A 20247-nucleotide genomic window follows, 5' to 3' on the forward strand; every position below is an offset into this window, starting at 1 on the left:
CGTGCGCGTGTCATCACACGTCACCTGCCTTAAAGGCGTGAATAAGGGTTTCTTCAGCCAGGACACGCAAGGGTGTGATATCCCATGCTTACGTGTTGTACCGAGTGAATCGACTGAAAGGGAACGGTGAGTTGTCTAAATGATCAACATATAGACACTGACCTGATCTAAGGTCTGCAATACCACGTGGGGCATTTAATTTAGCTGTATACACAAAACTCTGACCTGACGGCGCACAAGCCCTTGTCCCAGTTAACAAAGAATAATACTCACACTACATAAAGTCCCAAATCCCCTCGCCCCATATTTCATCAAGGTAAAAAAAGGAAAGAAAAAAAAAGTCAGTATCACACCACTACCAAGGCCATTGTTCCATTTAGCTCAATAAAAAAAGATGAAAGACCTTGGCCTATTTTTTCAATGTTTAACACTGCCACAAAGAGTAGCTATTACATTCATTCCCAAAGTCCTCCGGCTTATTTCAGGAGGTCCTTCATATAACTTCACTATGATGCCTGCAGTTTAAAATATCATCTAAAAAAGTAATGTAATCTCAGAGGCCTTGGTTCTCCATATACCAAATGCTGACAGGAACCAAAAACCTTCTCGTATTGAGAGCACTCACTGCTACTGAAGATGCATCGAGCTTGCACTTGCAGGTATCTGCCGCCAGGCGGAGCTCTAGGTTTACTGCTGAGCAATATTGTGCAGGTGTGTTGTCTTGGTGACAGTCGACTGCAGCATAGAGGAAGTAGAAGGGTCGGCTGCCCAAAACACAAGTCACTGCAGTAACAGAGAGCTCAGATGGGACCAAAACGTTGCTGAATGTTAGTGCGAAACATTACGGTGATATTTGGAGGTAATTTGCGAATCCTGTGACAGCTCATGAGTCAAATAGATCTGTTGTTTGTGTCTTGAATTTTGTAGACCGTACAGCTATTTGCAAGGTGTGGTAAACCCCCTAATTTTAGAATATTTTGTTATCCTCCTTTCTTTTTTCTCCCACAGATGCTGTCATAAAGTTGGGATATTTTCTGGTTTGTTGATGTAAATACACTAAAACAAAAGAAAGAAAGAGACAAAAACACACCATGGGGCAGCTATTCTCAACTGAAGAAGAAATTTCTCAAGTGAAGGACGCTATTGGCTCTCTCCTCTACGATGCCATGCTGGAAGGTGGTGCAGTACCTGACCTGGGAGTCGTCCATCCGCTCCTTTTAGCCAGTCATGATGACAGCTCTGTCTCCCAGGACCGCCTCCAGGAACAACTGCAGCAGGTTAAAGAGCTTTAAAAGAAAGTGCGACAGTAAGCTTTGGAAAGTTGTGATGCTGTTCATGAAAGCAGAAAACTGAGATAGCACGGAGAGAGAGAAAATAAAACACAGTGTTGTGTGTTAAGTGTGAAAGTGCTCACTGATCACCTTTAAAGCCACTCAGTCATAAGGCCCAGATGAATATTAGCAAGACGAGCAGGACGATGCTGTTGCCTTGATACCTGCGATTAAAATGACACTTAAAAGGAGTCCTACTGGGACTGTAAAGAATTTACAAATGAATATAATAGCCTACACAGACCAATATCACGACGAGAAGGTGCTGTTCACAGCTGTTAATTTTATTGACGCAGATAATATAAAACAGTGTGCTGGATTTCTGTTACCACTCAGCAGGCTATAAAAGTTTGTTCTTTTCACCCAGTTGCAGAACGACATTGGGAACAAAGCGCCCACCTACCTGAGGGACCTGATTAGTCGATTGTCAACTTTCTCAGATGAGCCACGCTTGGCGGGCTTGGTGGGATTAGTGGTTTCTATGGTTATGGATATGGCATATACGTCAGCAAAACAGTCGGGTGTTAAAGGGAAGTCAGCAGGATCATCGTCATGCCAGGTAAAGCCTTAAAGGAACTAGTGAAGGAGTTATAATAGAAAATAAAAAGCAAAACAATACAAACAATACATGATGATATCCTTTCTCTGTGTATTTCCACTGTGTTGATCAGTATTATTCAAATCTTGGCTCTTGGAGCAGTTTCTGAACTGAAGTTATACAGGTTTACATGTATCCCATTACTCTGTAAAACGGACCCATGCAACAGTTTTTGCATACTTAAGCTGACCTTTCTTGACCAAGAATAAATGCACCATTAAGTCACTGGATGTTTATAGCTATATATTATAAAAAAATATTCTGACAATTCACCATGTAACTAAATCCAAATGTAGAATAAAGACTGTTAATCTTCTGGGAATGTTTAATGTGTTAACCATTACCTGTTCAGCTGGGTTACTTAGTTTGGTTTATAACAGTACATTTCAGCCAGCTGTGTGCATGCTCCTACAAATACTGTATGTTAAGGGTGATAAGAATAACTGTAAAAAGCTGCAGGATGTCAACACCAAATGAATTGCTTCTAAAATACTGAGGTATACATCTTTGAATTTCTTCCTGCAGCAGAGAGTCTGGGAGCTTCAGGAGGTGATGGAGGAATACCTGAAGCGCTGTAGGATCAGCTTGAATGATAAAAGCAGGCTGATCCAGGATGCTGTCAGACTTGAGGCCCAGCTCAGCCTCACCCTCACCCAGCTGAAGACGTGTCTGCTAGGGGGAGATTGTGACTCCAGGTGAGAGAATACAGTAGAGTAGAGGATGATATTATAGAGTAAAAAAAATACTGGACAAGTTAAATAACTAACTACATAGAGCAGACTAAAAGAAAGAAGTACTCTACAAAGAACTATCCAGTCAGATGAAGTAGGACTCACAATTAGTGTTTTTTTTGGTTCCTTCAGGTCTTTGAGACACTGGGCCAGCGGAGCATCCTTTCACACCCAAATGTTGGTTCACCTGGCTCGCCTTGAGAGCAAGGCTAAGCCTCTGTCTGCAAGGGCAGCACTGCAGCAATACAAAGAAGATCTCACACAGATCCTGCCTGCTTACAGGTAAAACACTAAATGCTCCAATCAGACAGGGAGGAGAATTTTACTGCTTTAACAACAACAACATTCCAGCCAAGAATGCTGTATGTGATGACTTTGTGTCTTTTTTAGATGCTCCAAAACTTCACTTTTGGGCACAGCATAGTTCAGAAATTGCATCTGATGACTGTGTCAACTAAACATCTCAACTAGGCTGAAAGCATTTTCAGAAATTTCTCTTCTTTTCCTCCTTGCTGTTTAACAATCACTTCAACACTTACATATTTGGAATGATACTTTAAAAAGGAAAACAACAACAACATCAGTTTACATGAGTCATTGACACTGTGGCCGAATGTACAGGCCTGTCACAAAGTATTTGAGGCATTGTTACACAGCAAACACACCACACTTCAGCAGTAGCAGAACCCTAACAAGCACCCTGACAGTGGATACTAGAGCCGCTGAGTGCCTGCTTATCTGCTATGAGACACCCTCTCTAGCTTGCTCTAAATATGACAGCAGAAACACAAAAACGCTAATCAAGCTGTCAGAAAAATGTAGCTCTAAACTTTCTGCTGCATTTAGACTTTCTGCTTACAGTAGAAAAAAATCTGAAACCAGAGAGGCAATGCTTGAAACCCTTACATAAGATAAGTGAAAGGGGTAAACTACGAAACATCCTTGCAATGCTGTGGAAATAAACTGATGTTTGTATAAGTTATTGATTAAGATTTTATAAAGTATATGTTATGAAACAACTTTAGAGCAATGGTGTTAACTCAGAGATAAATGCGTCACTTGATTGACATTTTCTGTCCTTTCTTCTTCTATCCCAATTCTTCCTGCAAACCCGTCACTCTCCACTTTCCTCATTCCAGGCGTTATAAGTCTAAAACAGTGTGTGTTGTAAAATGTCGAGGGAGTTTTCCTGCAGCAACTGACCCCTGCAGTGAGGTGCCAGAAGAAGGCACCATGACTGGACTCACTGTGACCGACAGAGAGACAGGAAAGAGTGTGACCATCCCTCTGTCCATCATAGAGACTGAGACAGGTAGATTTTGTCTAAGTAAGTAGTGAAATTACTTTTGTCAGTCTCAGTGGATTTGCATTAACTGAATTGTCTTAAATTAACAGGGAAAAGAAGGAGAGTCTCTGGGCTTGATACATCCTCTACAACAGTGCCCTCCTCAATTAACCTGGATCTGATCACCTCGGATCAGTACACTCAGGCATACTTGGATCACCTGTTCTCTGCTAAGGGTCCTGTGGCAGAGCTGGAAAACTACTTTAACAAGGCTAGTGAGAGACTGAGAGTGCTAACAACTGAACTGGGATGTAAAAGCAAGGCAGGGGTGGCTAATGGAATCGAAAAAAGTGAAGGAGTGCATCTTAAAGACCAGGCTGAAGGAACAGATGAAGTACAAAGTGTGGAAAAGGTGATGATGGAAAGGAGAGGAAGACAGGGAGAGGAACGTTTGAAACTCAGTATTGTAGAATCACAGCTAGAGCAAAGCCTTAATTCCAATTAGCACAGTGCTACAAACCCATGAAAGTGCAACAGCCATATGACTTTTAGAAGTATACATGCTTCTGTTCCTAAACTTGCCTTTTTGAGTGCTTTAATGCTCTCATGCCAACAAGCAAGACTACATTAAGTGCACTACAAAAACAACTGACCACTGAACACAGCCCAACCTCAATGCTCATTGTCCTGTTTCTGTAGTTGAAGCAGAGGGGCCATCAGCCAAATTTCAGCCAGAAGGATGATGGAAGGATGAAGGACACTTGGAAATGTACCAACACAAAGATCTGAATTGAGATCCTTGAGAAGATTTCAGTCCAATAATGCTGATAATCAAAATTCTGCGATCATGGCATCATAAAATAACCCATCGTTCTTAAGTTATTTTAATTTATTTAGATCAAAAAATATTGCTTAAGCAAAATGTAAGTTCCACAGACTTGTCTGCAGTGCTGTGAACCACGCAAAGTTCAGCAGCCTTGACTGAATATGAGCTTTGAATTTTTTTGTTTGTTGTTGAATTGGATTTTCTTTGTTTTGATACCCTCTTTAATGGGTCACCTTTTGTCTGTGAACAGTAAATGTAAATAATTGATTGCAAAAGGTTTTTCTTGATTTCTTTTTGATACTTTTTTTTTACACTCATACTTTATTTCATTTGGTAACCTATTAAAGTTCATTCCCAGTAGGACAGTTACACTATACAAAGGAAAAAACACCCCATGATTACTACATTGTCAAAGTTTTAATTTCAGAATTGAATACACCAAAAGGGCACTAACAGTTATCAATAACAAATTTCTGAGAAAAGTACAGGAAGAATTCTACAAGCAAGTATTTATTTTAGCCGATCTGAAATTCAGATGAGATAGAAAACACCAACAAAACCAAAAATCAACAGAAGAAACACAGGAATGGGAGCAGGGATTTAAAATGATACAAACGATATCTGGACCAGAACTGAAATACTAACATAAAACTTGAGCTCAGCATAGAACAACTGAAAAATGAAGCGAAAGAGAGGATCGCAGAAAAAACATTTAATTCTGAAAAAGAGGTTAAAAAAAAAAAATCAAGAGCACAACAACTAAAACTCCAGATTGCTACTATAGTAACTGGATAAAAACAGGAATCAAAACCTTTCACACACGTCCTATGGTGGTACACTGGTACAGTGTGAATTGTGATGGCTTACAGTGTAAATGTACTGTATCCAACTCTGGCCTGGATAAGAAATGAATAGAAATGATTTATGAATTAACAACATTATAGCCAAGGAAACATATTTCTGTGGTACAGTTGGCACAAATTCTGCTTTGTAATAAAGTATATATCATATATATATATGTTCATGTATTTTCCATTGATTAATTAAATGTCTTAATTAAAGTCTTTTAGGCAATCTTTTCAAAAGACTGGCATTTTCTTTTCTTTTCTCTTTTGTACTTTGGACCTTTGGCTTGCAGAAAAGTGTGCTGAAATTACATGGCATTCTTTCTTTTAAGTCTGTCTCAAAAGGTCAGAAGCATAATGACCAGTCCACCACCTGCACAAGACAGCTTTGTCTATGTATGTGACAGGAAGTCCATGCGCTAAAAGGGGACATTCACAGGAGAGATGGCACTCTCCCTCAAGTGTGTCTCACTTGGAAAGGTTGAAAAGATGCTTTCTGTCTCCGTACTGTGGCGTTGCGATGCAGTAGGTGGGCGAACAGACTGCAGGAAGGAGCCCTTATCTGGTGTATAGCTGCAGCACTGCGTGAATGTCAAGACAAGAGGGAGAGTGTAAGGATTTCTATGTGTGGGTGTGTTGGCGTGAGTGTGTGAGCATGCATCTCTGTATAACTGAATTGAAGGAAGATGTATCCAGGCAAAATAACGAGTGCTGGACATAAAAATGTGAGAGTGATTATAGTTTTGTGTTTACATAAAACGTGTGAGCTACATAGACAATGAGAGATGATAGTGATGACAGATTGTAGCACAAGTGTTTAATGGGTTTTTGTGTGTGCGAGCTTTAGGTCCTGCTAACTGTAGATGAGTCACACTTTGCAGTTCCACTTACTCGACTCTTCTCTGCTAATGCTGTCTTATTAGTTTTAGTTCTCTCGCTGTTTTATTCTCCTCTCCTCTTTTCCTTTCCCCCCTTTTTTCAGCGGCTATCAAATTAGTGTGACTTTATTATTCAAATTAATGCAAATCTGACTGGCTTTGTAAGCACAAATGGGTATTCATATACGCTATAGAGTATTAGGACATCTAAAAGTGAAATTATTCACATAGCATCTTTTCTCATGAACTGTTTATTGTTTACACTGTGTTTTTGTACTCTCTGTTTCTCTTTGCTTAATTTTAAACTTTCATTCCATACTTTCTATCTCTGCTCTTAACTGTCCATTTTTTTTTCAAAATCAATTTTCCTGACTCTGTCAGTCTGTGTTTTTATCCTTGAGGCGCACTGTCTTTTTCCAGCTGTTCATCTCTGTTCAGGCCCATTTATTGGCAAGGTAAAATGCTGCTATTATAACCAGGTATTCATAAAAACATCAAAAAATAGGACATATCTCAGGGGACGAGGGTGTCATTGATTCATCAATTTAGAAAAGAAACAGAATGGCTACGAAACAAGCATTATTACCATCATCGTCATCATCAAGAGCTCGCTATTTTTCTAGGAACATCAATCCGGTAATTGCATACAATCTAAACTCAACCTACTGTTGTTTTTCAGGATAATAATGTAACCAGTTCTCATTTTAAACTTTAAATATTGCTCTTTTGTAAAAGTCTCTCAATGAACTGACCTTTATCATTTGTTACATTTCTCAGATCTCATCTTTACTGTCTGTTAGAAGGTGTAGTCCTGTTGTTTTGACGAACGATGACTTCAAGCGCATGCTCAGGGAGCTGATTGTGAAGTGGCTGGGATGAGAATTAGCACATCAAAGTCTGAAGCTGCGGTTCTCAATCTTAAAAGGGTTTACTGCCTACACCAGGCTAGAGATCAGTCTCTGCCTGAAGTGAAGAGGTTCAAGTACCTTCAGGTTTTGCCTTCAGGTGAGAAGATTGGAGCAGAAGACGGGCTGGTCTGGTGTGGTGAGAAGTGAAGCTGAAGGAAGTGAAGCTGTCTATTTACTGGTCAGTTTGTGTTCTACATTCAAGATGTAGTAGTGATTAAAAGAAAAAGATCAGAGATTCAAGCAGTGGAAATGAGCATTCTCTGAAGGAATCTTGGGCTCACTCTTTGAGATAAAGTAAAGAGGTGAGTCAGGGTAAAACTGGTGCTCCTCTACAAGAGAAGAAGCTAATTGAGGTTGTTTAGGCTTATTTGGTACATTTCAGACCAAGAAGAGATCCTGGAACAGATGCACACAGGCTAAGCTCGAGATATTACATCACATAGATCTTGGTATTCACAGGAAAAAGAGAGGGCTGAGCAATTTTGCATACACAAGTGTTATATTTTCCAATTCAGTGATTATACTGTAGCTAGAAAATTGTACATTTCATTACATGCCCGCCGGTGTCCTCCAACTGAACTTGGAAAAAGTGTAATAATTCACGTGCTTGGCCAGTAATGATGCACTTGTGTTACTGGATCTAGACAAATAGTGGAAAATGTGTGGATAGTGCTGTTACGGTTGTTGTGATTATACAAAATATTGCAGTCATGTTTACTGGGACTTACTGTCTTATTTTACACAGTTACCTTATCTTTGCAAAAAATAAAAATAAAATATAAAACACGCACAGACACACACAAAGGATCAGTATCAATCCTAACATTTACATTGCACACCATTCCCAGACCACCCACCCCTCCTGAACTACTCAACCCTAATAAGAATGTCTGACATTATAATCAACTAGAAAGGCTCTGAGTGGGTGAATCCAATGCCAAAACCATATTTTGCAGTTTCAGAGAACAGGAGTTTTATATTTATTTAATTGTTTCGCTTAATCTTGCTGATGAGAAACCGAACCTGTTCACCTCGGCAGTGGTATTTATGCATACTTCCAGCAGATATAGCATAATTGCACACATTTATACTAATGTGTCGATATTTGTAGACCTACAACATGTACATAATAAACAACTCTGTATCTTATCTTGCTCGCTATGTATGTTTACCTTTGTCTTTTGCCTCTCTACCTATCTAAACTTGGTGGAATCTATATGGAAAAACATTTCATAGGCGCCTCCAACTTAAACATTCTCTGTTAAAGTACGTTAACTCCACTTTGCAGGCTCCGATTATGTGGGAGTAAATACAGGTGTATTTGAGAGCACCTATGTCTGGACTACCATGTGTGTCTGTGTAAGTGAGACTATGTTGCTTTTCCCGTCTCCCTTCTCCAGTCCTGAGTAGAGGTGTGCGTTAGCGTGTGTCCGTGCTTGTACGCTACATTTGGTTGTTGTGAAAGCGTTGCCCAGGCAACAGATAATCGCCACAGTAACTCGACATCATCACATCGCCCACAGCCTCTTAGCAGAGAACAGTCACTGACACATGGTAACCTGCTGTCGAGTGTGCACGTTTGTGTGTCTAAGTGTACTCTGTGTGTATTTGTGTCAGTGGATGTGTTAGATCATGCTTTGTATGTGCGTGTTCATGTGTGGGTGTCTGCAAATCAAAGAAAAGAGGACTTGGTGATCAACTTCTGCCAAGCCAAAGGGTGAAAGACGAGCAAGATGGCCAAGAAAAAGAGAGCTAGAAGGTAGAAGGGAAAGGAAGGAGAAATAGAGGAGAGAGGATCAAAGAACCAAAGACATGGTTCAAGGTGGTGTAACAAACTCAGGGAAGGAATACGCAGTTAGGGCCATCATTTCTTGAGCAGAGACACAATTTGTGTAACTTTGCTTCTACAAATTACTACAGTGGATTTTAATTCATACATTCAACATGTAATTTATGTGGAGGCTTTCAGCTTTAATTCAAGGGGTTACACAAACATCTGTCGAGGAGTTAGAGCCAGGAGTAAGCCAAAATATGCTTTCAGTTATTAAATACAAAACTGAAGGCAGAAAAAACAAACAGCAACTGAAGGTGGCAAAGTAGAGCATCGCAAGGGAGCAAACATATCATTTGGTCAAGGGGATTAACGCAGGTGGACTCAAATGTGGGTCCTTTAGAATAAAAGTTCAATAGTTTATCTACAAGCAGGAAATATGCAACAATATTTTGAGGCAAATGCTCTTAATTCTGCACAGGCTCAGATCTGCAAAATAGCAACCCAACAAACAGAACAACTCTCACAAGACACAAGACAAACATAGCAGGATTTCCAGCACAGATGGACATTAAAGGTGATGATTGATGATCAGGCACTGGATGAAGGGCTTCTCTCCATTTAAGTAGAGGCAGTGGAATCACATAATGAATCACAGGTGTGCTCATTAACACTAGGTGTGCTGGGACGAAGAGCAGGAATCCCAAAAGGATCCTGCCCCTGGAAACAGAGGCATGGTTAACACATTCGTAAAAAATAAAGGGGCTAAAGCGGAGAGAGATTTTCAGAAATTTTCAGAAAAGAGACAAAGGTCCCTTTTCCATTAGTACCTACTCGGAGCGACTTGACTTGATCTGTTGACTCAGATCAACATTTCCATTACAAGTTAGCACCTCCAAATGTGCGTGGTTGTTGTCATAGCATTAATTAATTATGTCGCGTCCCATAACATAATCACTATGCAACACAAACACTACAACAAAGATGGAGGTCAAGGTGAAGATATACCTGCTGCCCAGTTCGTGGCTTTTCTTCACTCCCAGGGAACACTGCGTTGTTTTTTTGTAGCCATTTCCTTAGCTGCTGGGTTTCAAAATAGGCAGTTTTGATTTTTGTGAATGATATCCTCTCATGACTTATCAAGTAACGCTACTGACCAGCCATGGTGGCATTCAGTCTGACCACGTCACATTTTAGTACCTGCTTGGATCACTTGGAACCCTTGCTGAACAAGTACTAAAAAAGTACCTGGTACCAGGTACTATGACCTAATGGAAAACCCTGAAAAACGTAGCAAGTTGATCTGAGTAGATACTAATGGAAAGGGACTAAAGCATGCCTCACCCTAGCAGTAAACATTTGTATTGTGTATTTTATTGTATAAAAACAGAATGTTAACATAATTGGTCAGAAAGTTGGGGGAGCAGCTCACGTCCGGCATACGTTTCATCTTCTACACCAGGGCTGCCCAATCCCGGTCCTCGAGAGCTACTATCCTGCAGCTTTTAGATGCATCCCTACTCCAACACAGCTGAATCAAATGGTTTGATTACCTCTTCAGCATGCCATCATGTTTGGCAAAGGCCTGATAACAAGCCATTCATTTGATTCAGCTGTGTGGGAACAAGGATGCATCTAAAAGCTGCAGGACGGTAGCTCTCGAGGACCGGGATTGGGCACCCCTGTTCTACACCTTTCGGACATCTCCCTGTAATAGGTGATGTCTCTTCCCACTTCACCATGGCAACAATCCTCTGTGTGTGTGTGTGTGTGTGTGTGTGTGTGGTGGGTGGGGGGCTCTTGCTAGCATCGTGATTTATAGTGTTGTTTTCTGGTTAGTGGAGTGAGCCTGAAGTTTCTGTACCTTATCGTGCCGTCACTAGTGCAGGAAGACCATCCTCCCAATTCATCAGAAAAGGGGGCTTCGCCCTGTTTATGTCTGCTAGTAAAACGATTCTACAGTACAAAAGTCTTCTTGCTTAAAAAGTACTTCTCTATGAATCAACAATTTCCTTTTGTGCATATTTTCACACTTCAACTGAATACAGACATGTATTAACCAAAAGCCACAGAGTAGCATACAGCTGTAGAGTTTGGTGACTCTTTTACACGACACTTATATTATCCATCTTCTTTAGAGAAAAATATTGATTAGTGCATTTTCAAGAGTTGAATAAGACTTAAGTTTAAAAGCACCACTCTAGTGGTTGTGCATGTTTTAGCCCATTAATTCTAAATTGAATACACTTTACATTATTGCAGAGCCATATAGGTTCTCAGATGGATTTCCTACCTTCAAGGCAGCCATCGGATTCAATTCATTTCATGAGGGGAAAATTAACTTTCACTGAGTTGGAACTTGCTTGACATAGATAATCAATCTCAGTGAACAATTTATTCATTAAAGGTCCATTATGGTCAGCTGTAAGCAGCGACTGTTGGTGTGGTCACGGATGTTTCAAATTCTCTGAGATTAGACAATTGATTCCTAACGGTGCCAAAGCCACAGTAATCTCCTAAAATCTGAGCGATGACGTTGTGAAACCACAATATGCTGTCAAGGGTGATTTTATTACAAATAAAACAGGCCATCCAAAAATAAAGTAAATCCAACAAAGACCTAGCGGAAACTATATGAGTGGCTAAATCCCCCGTTTTGGTGCAATCTCTGGAAAAAAGAAAAAGAAAACACAGTCGAGCTCAGCAACATAAAAAGAGCTGAAAATCCACAGAAGACAACAGAGGTGGAGGATTGCAGGATCAAAGCAATCCCCTTTTACAACATCCAGCCAAATGAAGAACACTCCACAGGAAGTAGAGATATAATTATCCGAGTGAACCATGAATGGTAGGCGGAGACATTTGAAGCAGAAGTCTGAAGAAGCTAGACTTAGTATGGACCAGAATAATGAGTTAAAAAAAAACGTGTTCAGAGGCCTTGGTACGGCTCATGATTGAGGTAAATGACATCACCTGTAAAACACAGTGAAAACAATATGCATGTTTGTTAAGTCTAATTGTTGAATGTTGTCATTGTGGTTCTTAAATTTGTAAAGTCTGAGTTCAAACTATAGGATCAAGACATTCCTTTGTCTCTGACCACCTCTCCAGCCACTCTGTGCTGGGGGAGGTTTTATTGTAGATACATCCTATCTGAAAGATCTGTTTCTTGTGTTGTAAGCTTCCTGCTTTTATGATCCTTTTGGTGAGCAGGAGGTCACACACACACGTTCTTGTACATGCATACAGGTGCTTACACATACACGCACATAGTGCCTTATCTTAGAACCATTGGGGGGTCTTACGAGGGGAGGTGCTTGTGTTGTATTGTGTATTGTAACTGTCATGTCAATAAAAAGGCTACGAGGACAGCTCCTCTTTGAAGGATTTGGGTTTGGAGACAGGTGAGGAGCGTGAGCTCCAAGAGCTGGTTCTGACCAAAGCTTCCCTCATTAGTGAGTTAAAAAAACGGTTGAAGATGTTCTGTTATGTCTTGCATTCTTCATGAGGAATTAGTCTCTAAACTAGCGAGGCATGTGGAAACACAGACCCAACAATGTTTATTGATAATGTTAAAGAAGAGAAAACCAGCTGGATGAACTCTGGAGTGTGCATGTTACAGTCCCATGAGAAGGACTTGGTGAGAAGTTTTAATAAAGGAATTTAACAAAGTTTCAGCAACAAGAAATGAATGCAGAGACAATGGTCAGAACATGGACTTTAGGTGAGTGTACCAGAGAGTGAGAGAAGATTTGGCGTTAAATAGTGACAGCGTGAAGTGAAAACATGTGTGGTCTGGGCCCTTCAGTGGCCATGTCCACTCCAGGATCAAGGTCAGAGCTCACACACACAGATGTGCGGGAGGGAAAGATAGATTGATTAGTTGGAGAAAAAAGGGGGGCAATAATAATGTAGAGATGTGCTGCCTCAGATTCAGCCAAATTATAGCATTTTATTTAAAAAGGTGGAACATTCATGTAATCTCAGCCTACTATATGTTAATTTCACTTACAGACAACAAAACTAAATACAGAGACACTGCCTTAAAGGCATCAGAAAGAATGAAGTTCAGATTCTGAGGAGAGAAGAAACTAGATTTGGCTGTTTATCTAGGCTTCACTAATGGAGACCCTTTGCTTAAAATGTTGCTATCCTTGTGTTCTTGTAAATAAGCTTGTTTAACTTCTAGTTTGGAGTTGGTCTTATGAGTCTGGACTCTTGGCCTATGGCCTATATTAATTAACTGTAGCATGAATAGGTTTTTCTTTGTTTGTTTGTTTTTAAACAACTAAAATAACAAAAGAAACACTTTACAAAAATATCTTTTTTTCTCTAGCCCTTCATTGTTTCAAAAAAAGCCAATGAAAAAGAATACAATCAACACAGTTTATTATAATAATTAGTTATTTACTTATTGGAAATAACCTAATAAGGACCTATTTAGACTAAAAAAACCCCCTCATAACTGTATAAACATGTAAGCTAGAAAAGGTGTAGTCACATACACATCCATGCAATAAATACTGAAGTAACAGGCTTTAATTTACAGTGGAATGTTTAAGAAACACATGCAAGAAGAAAGACATTGCCACTGTAAAGAAAAGTGCATGTATACACACACAAGCATGCACGCACGCACACAAATCTGGTTGAAAAGTTCATGCTCTGGTATTTCCCTGACATTTAATTTCAATCTGTTCCACGTGTGTGAAACACCTGCGGTTAGGTGCTCACACACATACACACGTGGGCTTAATGCGACTACTTTAAGCCTTTCAATCAAGCCATTATTTGCAGAGGTAAGTGGGCAAAATTTGGCCTGGAAGGCATCTACTAATTATTCTATGTGTGTGTCTGCATGCAAGGAAGAGTTCATGTGTGATGAGTCTACATAGACCTTAAGTGATGTCCCCCCCCTCCTCTTTCTTCTTTTCCCACAGGCCTGACATTTCTACGACACAAATGCCAGTTGACCTCCCGTATGCAGGGCAACGCGGTTGGAGAGAGTAAGGGAAAATATTTAAAGGGAAAAGATCAACACAGAGATATGTCAAGAGAAAAATTAAGTCGGAAATTTGCCAATGGCTTTTCTAAAATGAAAACTTTCAACAACTGGTTTAAAATTAAAATTTCTATATAGAAACAGTTATAGAAATAGTTTAATATAGAAACAGCTATAGAAATAGTTTAATATAGAAACAAACCACTATGTCAGAAGTCCTTGATGTTGAATTCTGGACCACCTGAAGATTTGCTGAGAGAGAGACATGGATGTGTTAGGCACAATAGCCAATGTGTATTTTTTATAAAAACACCTCATAACATGTTAGGATGTAAGTTTAAAAAAAAGTATATATATCCTTTAATCTCGGGCAATTGCACTGGCAGAGTGCAATAACAGTTTGTCCATCTGTATTAGGAATCCAATCATCTTGCACCCTGCCGTTGTGCACTGGATTGTCTCAGGGGCATCTTAGCACAGCCTGCACCTGGAGTCTTGCCTGGTATATACATAATTTTACTTCACAAAAATAACATTTTAATTTTGCATGTGTAATTCAGACGTACATGATCCTGGAAGGATCCATGTCAGTGTTTTAGGTTTGCCTTTCCTTTTATTAAGTAAAACTTGATTTTCTATAAAATTATATATTCATGCATTTTGATGAAAAATCTCCACTTGCCATTTCTTGGCAAGGAATTACATAGCTTCACAAATTCAGTCCCATGTCACATGTTTAGGAAAAGTTGGTCTGATAAGATTAATTTCTTAATCTTTAAACAACAGCAACAAAAATGTCAGCATCTTGTCCTTGTAAATTAGTGACTTTGATCTCAAACAGGTTATAATTTTTCTTTAAAACTTTAAAATCTGAGTATTGAATAATTTTTGCTAAATGTTCAAATATATTCCACATTTCTATTTGCCCACCAATGAAATATACCATAAGAATACATTTAAATTACATTGTGAGCAAAGTCTCTATGGCTGTTTGACAATACATTTCTATTAGGAAATCTGCACACAAGCCTAGCTGCTATTGTTATTCCAGTGCTGACTAAGCTGTCATCCTCTGAGACAGAAGCAGATGTAAGAGAATAAATAAGTATATAAAGGGAATGAGTGTATGTGGAGATAAAATGACTGTCTAGACATTCAAAAATAAATTGACATATCGAAATATAAAGTGTCTCTATAGGCCAGGCACTTCTTCACTTACAGCCCTCTTGAGAAAATGTTGTACAAGAGTGGCATGATCCCAGGAAAACATTTAGACAAAGATGCTTACGAAAATAAACTCATATAAAAAGGTACTTTCCATCAGCACCTTTATATTAGAAGGACTTAACACAAAGAGGCCTCACTGAATACACGGTAAGGATAAAACTGATGTCAAGTATCTTCTGTAATTTTAGATAGAACAACATATTCTCAGAATATTTTAGACATGTTTTATTTTTATTTATTTCAAACATGTAAATAATATACAGATACATTTAGAAAAGAAAATAATAATAAAAACAATACATTTCAATATAGCTATCGTTCTGATTAATTTACATGTTGAAAGGGAGTGGGAAGAAGTAAACACTTATTTAATCCCACGCCATAAATTATCAGTTAATATTTAGTCAGCTTCCTTACTGATATAATTTGCAATAAAAAAAAGTGAACAGATTTCTGATATACTATATACTATAATATCACATCATGATTTTTTTTTTTTTTTAAATAGAGACATTCACTTAATTTCAATATTTTCCTTTTCTTTATAGTTCGAGGAGATCATATTTTTATAACTCTTTTTGAACAGTTTTATGTTTGGACATTGCTTTAATTCCATATTCAGACTGTTCCACAGTTTCACTCCATGAACAGAAACACAAAAGCTTTTTCTTCTAGTACGTACCTTCCAAATTTAACTGAAGCAGGGCAGAGGTGTTTCAACTTAAAGCAAGGACACCAAACACAAGTTACCAGTTAGACTGTTGAAACCTTATAATAGAATGCATTTTAAGATACTCTAAAATTAATCACTGGGGAAAAGAAAGAAAATTAAATCTCACCATCGTCTGTTTTAAAGTCTCCTTTTTTTGGATTTACTGAACAGTCTATTATTTTTTTAAACTTTTTTTTTTTTACTTTAAATGGTCCGCCCAACTGTGTTAAAGTAACTTCCAAGAAAAAAAGAATCTTATTTATTTGGATTTACATAACAAATTTGTGTTTTGTTTTTTTTTTACTTACGTGAGTCATTTGTGTTATTTCAAAGCAATAAGGTGCATATTATGTAAAAGTCACGAACACTCTGACTGACTCAATAACCCCAAAGTTCTAAAACTCCTCTTTCATTAACATCAGCACAGAAATTGTGCACCTGGAGCTTCGTGGGATGAGCTTCCATGGCTGAGCAGCTGCTGTAGGTGTAATGTGTAAATGTCCCAGTACTGTTGTCCATATGGTGTATTTACAAACTGCATGTTCAGACTAATAAGTTATTATTTCACTGGACACACGTGCACACACTTGCCTTTTATATCTTAGTGAGGACATCTAATTGACATAATGCTTTCCATGCCTAATCCTAACCTTTAGCCTAAACCTAACCATAGCCTAACTGTAACCCTGACACTAAAACCACATTTTGAGTCTCAAAATGCCTTCAAAATATTTGGTCCTCACAAATATATATAAACATGTACACACACACACACACACACACGCGCGCACACACACACATCTTTTAGTATATCTCTTTTGTGACAAAAGTCAGAGTCACAGGTCATACCTGTTAGGGAATTATTCAGTCTAATCCATTCCAGTAGTGTTCACTATTGCAAACCCAAGCAGATTAATCACTGTCCCATGGATAACTTGCTATTTTATTAGCCCGTTAAAGTAAATACCTGCAATGCTTCAAGATGTGCACTTTTAATCTATATCTTAAAGGTATAGTACAGCATACAACAAACTATCTTTAAAGTACTTGATTGTTTTGTAAAGCAACTTGTTGTTCAGAACACAGGCTTTGAATGAGCACTGACTGACAGAGAGCTAAAAGAAAGGATTTTCTTTAAAACAGAAAATCAAGGCTTGCCCTTTTGTCTCTCACTAAGTCGTTGCATATAGTTTGACAGCCAACTTTGACTTTCTGACAGTTTTAGGTTTTATTCAGCATTCAGGATCAACCATGCACACACACATACGCATGCATAAATTCGCATTAAGTTCCCAGCATGTTAACCTTCAAGCAGTGGGCTGCCCAGACAAGAACCTGTCTAGAAATCAAATGTGACAGGCTAATGAGATTTCAGACAGACACAGCAGAGGGCAAATAATGAACAGCCAAGGCAAACACCTTTACATAAGTAACGGCATGAAACATGCTGCAACACGGTGTATTTTGCTGACTTATACGCAACCTTCAAACAACAAAAATAAAAAAGAATTTACCTAGTCTCTTGTCTCTTACCTAGTCTCTTGCACTTTAAATAACTACACCAGGGTTCACCTAGTCTCAGGGTGGGTCCATTGTTGTGTGGGAGTGGTTTGCCCCCTTGCCTTGTAGAGTGGGCCGACCCACGTTAGGATATCCAGTCTGCACCTGCAGGGCTCGTGGGTGCCCGTAGGCCAACTGGGTGGGATGGGGAAGCAAACATTGCTGGGTGCACCTTGTCTCAGACCCAGACCAGTTTGTCTTGTCCTTTTACTGTGTGTGTCTGTTGTTTGACTAGGTTGTTGTGGATCACCATGGATGTTGAAGGCCATTCATGTGGCTTTGCTGGCTGTACTGCCTGGCGACACCCTGAAGCACCACAGTGCTTCAATTCTGTTTGCAAAAGGTGCTAGACAGGACAGGATTAAAATAAACAAAACAAACTAACTAAATGTAACAAACAGGAAGAGGATTTATTTGTGTTTGGAATAATCCATCATGCCTGCAGCAGAGAACGGGCATGATCCATTATGGTGGCAGCTAAGGAAGAGGAGAAACCTAAACACAATTCATCTATCAATCAGCTCTTATAAAGGCTTTCTACTGACCATTGTGTAACTTTCTCTATATTTACATTCTGTTTATTTCTCTAAAAGCCCTGCAGTTTTTTCTTTTTACTCAGTTTCAAATCAGACCCCCTACTTTACCCGGAAGGCGTTTTTCCTAAGTGAGTGCTTTAGGCAAGTGTAACATGCCGTTTGGCTGCTTTTAGTTCAAATAAACCTAGAAGACATTCAGATCAAGAAAATAACAATTTACAGCAAATGGTTACACAGATTTATGAGGGAGCTCTCACAAAATGCCAATCACGGTCACACTATGAAAATCAATTTTGTCACGTGCAAGATTCGGCAAAATGTTTTTAACTAGGATAGACTGGGACTGAGCTGCAGCAGCAAACAGTGCCAGCATGGATGTATCAGGATAGTGACAGTAACAAGGTTGCATGTAATATAGTAACTGGATGTTAGGTAGTAAACACAAGTTAAGGTAGTGATTTGGAAAGGTAAGTGAAATGTGTGATGTCAATATTTGCAATGACTAATTAGTATTAAAAGGGTTGTAATATTAAGCCTGCATTCTTACTAACAACAGTGGAAAAGCCTTTTGTTGTCTATATGAACCTTTAGATCTCTCACTCTGTGACCTCAAAACACTTTTCTGATGGGTTTATGGCCACAGAAGCCCATTTACTGAATATAAAATGATAGCCATTTTTAAAATTATGGTACCGCTGCACCATTGAGAGCATCCTGACCAACTGTATAACAGTCTGGTGTGGGAGCTGCTCTAGCGTTGCAGAGGGTTTTGAAAACCGCACAGCGCATCGCTGGAGCACCACTTCCTGCCATACAAGACATCTGGAGGAAGAGGTGTCTGAAAAGGGCTGGGAAAATCATCAAAGACCCCAGTCACCCAGCACACGGGCTCTCCTGCCCTCTGGGAGCATCCGGACTAAGACCACCAGGTACTGGAACAGCTTCTTCCTTACAGCTGTATAGATCCACATTCTGTAATATATCTATATTATTGCAAAAGCACTTTCTGGATGGATGCAAACTGCATTTTGTTGCCTTGTACTTGTGACATGTGCAATGACAATAAAGTTTAATTCCATTTAGAAGGACTGTTAATCAAACATTACTGTGTGATTTAGCCTATAAGCATACAGTATCCCTTTGTTTCTCAGTTAGATCCTCATGTCCGGTTTCACATCAATGGTAATGGCAGATTGAAGCTTAATAGTGGGATGTCACTAACCAGAGGGGGATGTCACGATTCAATTCAATGAAATCTGGTTGAATTTTATTTATAAACTACCAAGCAACAGTCATCTCAAGGCTATACCAGTATTTTACTTCATTGCAAAAGTCACAAGCCAACCTTCAGCTCTTTGTGCTTTGCTTCCAAGAAGCAAAAGTGAATTGTGTTGGTCAAACCTCATTAGAAATATACTAATATACAAATTTCCCATTTATATGTGCAAATTATTTGCAAATTTTCCTCTTTTCCAAGCTATATATAAACAAATGAGTGGTGACTCAAGATTTTTGCAGAGTACTGTATATAAAGTCTATAACTACTATAAATTACACAGCAGGGGACATAATTTGTCAGATAATTAAAAAAGACCAGTGCAAATGTGAATTTAGAACATTTTTATACTCTAAAGGACAGATGTTCTATCTGTACTGCATAAAATTTATATAAGGTAGTCTCAATAACAGTCTATCCACTGGTAGATTTTTATTTTAATCCAAATTAATTATTTAGTTATTAAAATCCACAGTATTGGTACTATTGGACCTTAGTGTGGCGTTTGACACCGTTGATCATGACATATTACTGGAACGTCTCGAGAGCTGGGTCGGACTCTCTGGTACGGCACTCGACTGGTTCAAATCCTACCTTAACAACAGGAATTTCTATGTGTCAATAAGCCAATTCTCATCACAAAATATAGAAATCACATGTGGGGTCCCCAAAGGCTCCATCCTAGGGCCCCTCTTATTTAGCATTTATATATATATGGATGTTCAAGTGTACAAGAGACACACAGATTCTATTTACTTATT

The 20247-nt window shown here is 39.0% G+C and overlaps 1 protein-coding gene across 1 annotated transcript; it reads left to right on the top strand.

The window, feature by feature from the left end:
- Positions 1-739: 739 nt before the first annotated feature.
- Positions 740-5838, top strand: LOC146560815 (uncharacterized). The gene is made up of 7 exons (XM_085296298.1): positions 740-859; positions 1009-1277; positions 1699-1890; positions 2455-2624; positions 2793-2942; positions 3800-3972; positions 4056-5838. Exons 2-7 carry the CDS (start codon positions 1092-1094, stop codon positions 4448-4450), a joined length of 1266 nt encoding a protein of 421 aa, XP_085152424.1. The 5' UTR covers positions 740-859; positions 1009-1091; the 3' UTR covers positions 4451-5838.
- Positions 5839-20247: the final 14409 nt, after the last annotated feature.

Source organism: Mchenga conophoros, linkage group LG13 (genome assembly GCF_057382185.1).
Source record: "Mchenga conophoros isolate Kocher_MC1m ecotype Shallow Benthic linkage group LG13, M_conophoros_male_GT1.1, whole genome shotgun sequence".
Classification (NCBI taxonomy): domain Eukaryota; kingdom Metazoa; phylum Chordata; class Actinopteri; order Cichliformes; family Cichlidae; genus Mchenga; species Mchenga conophoros.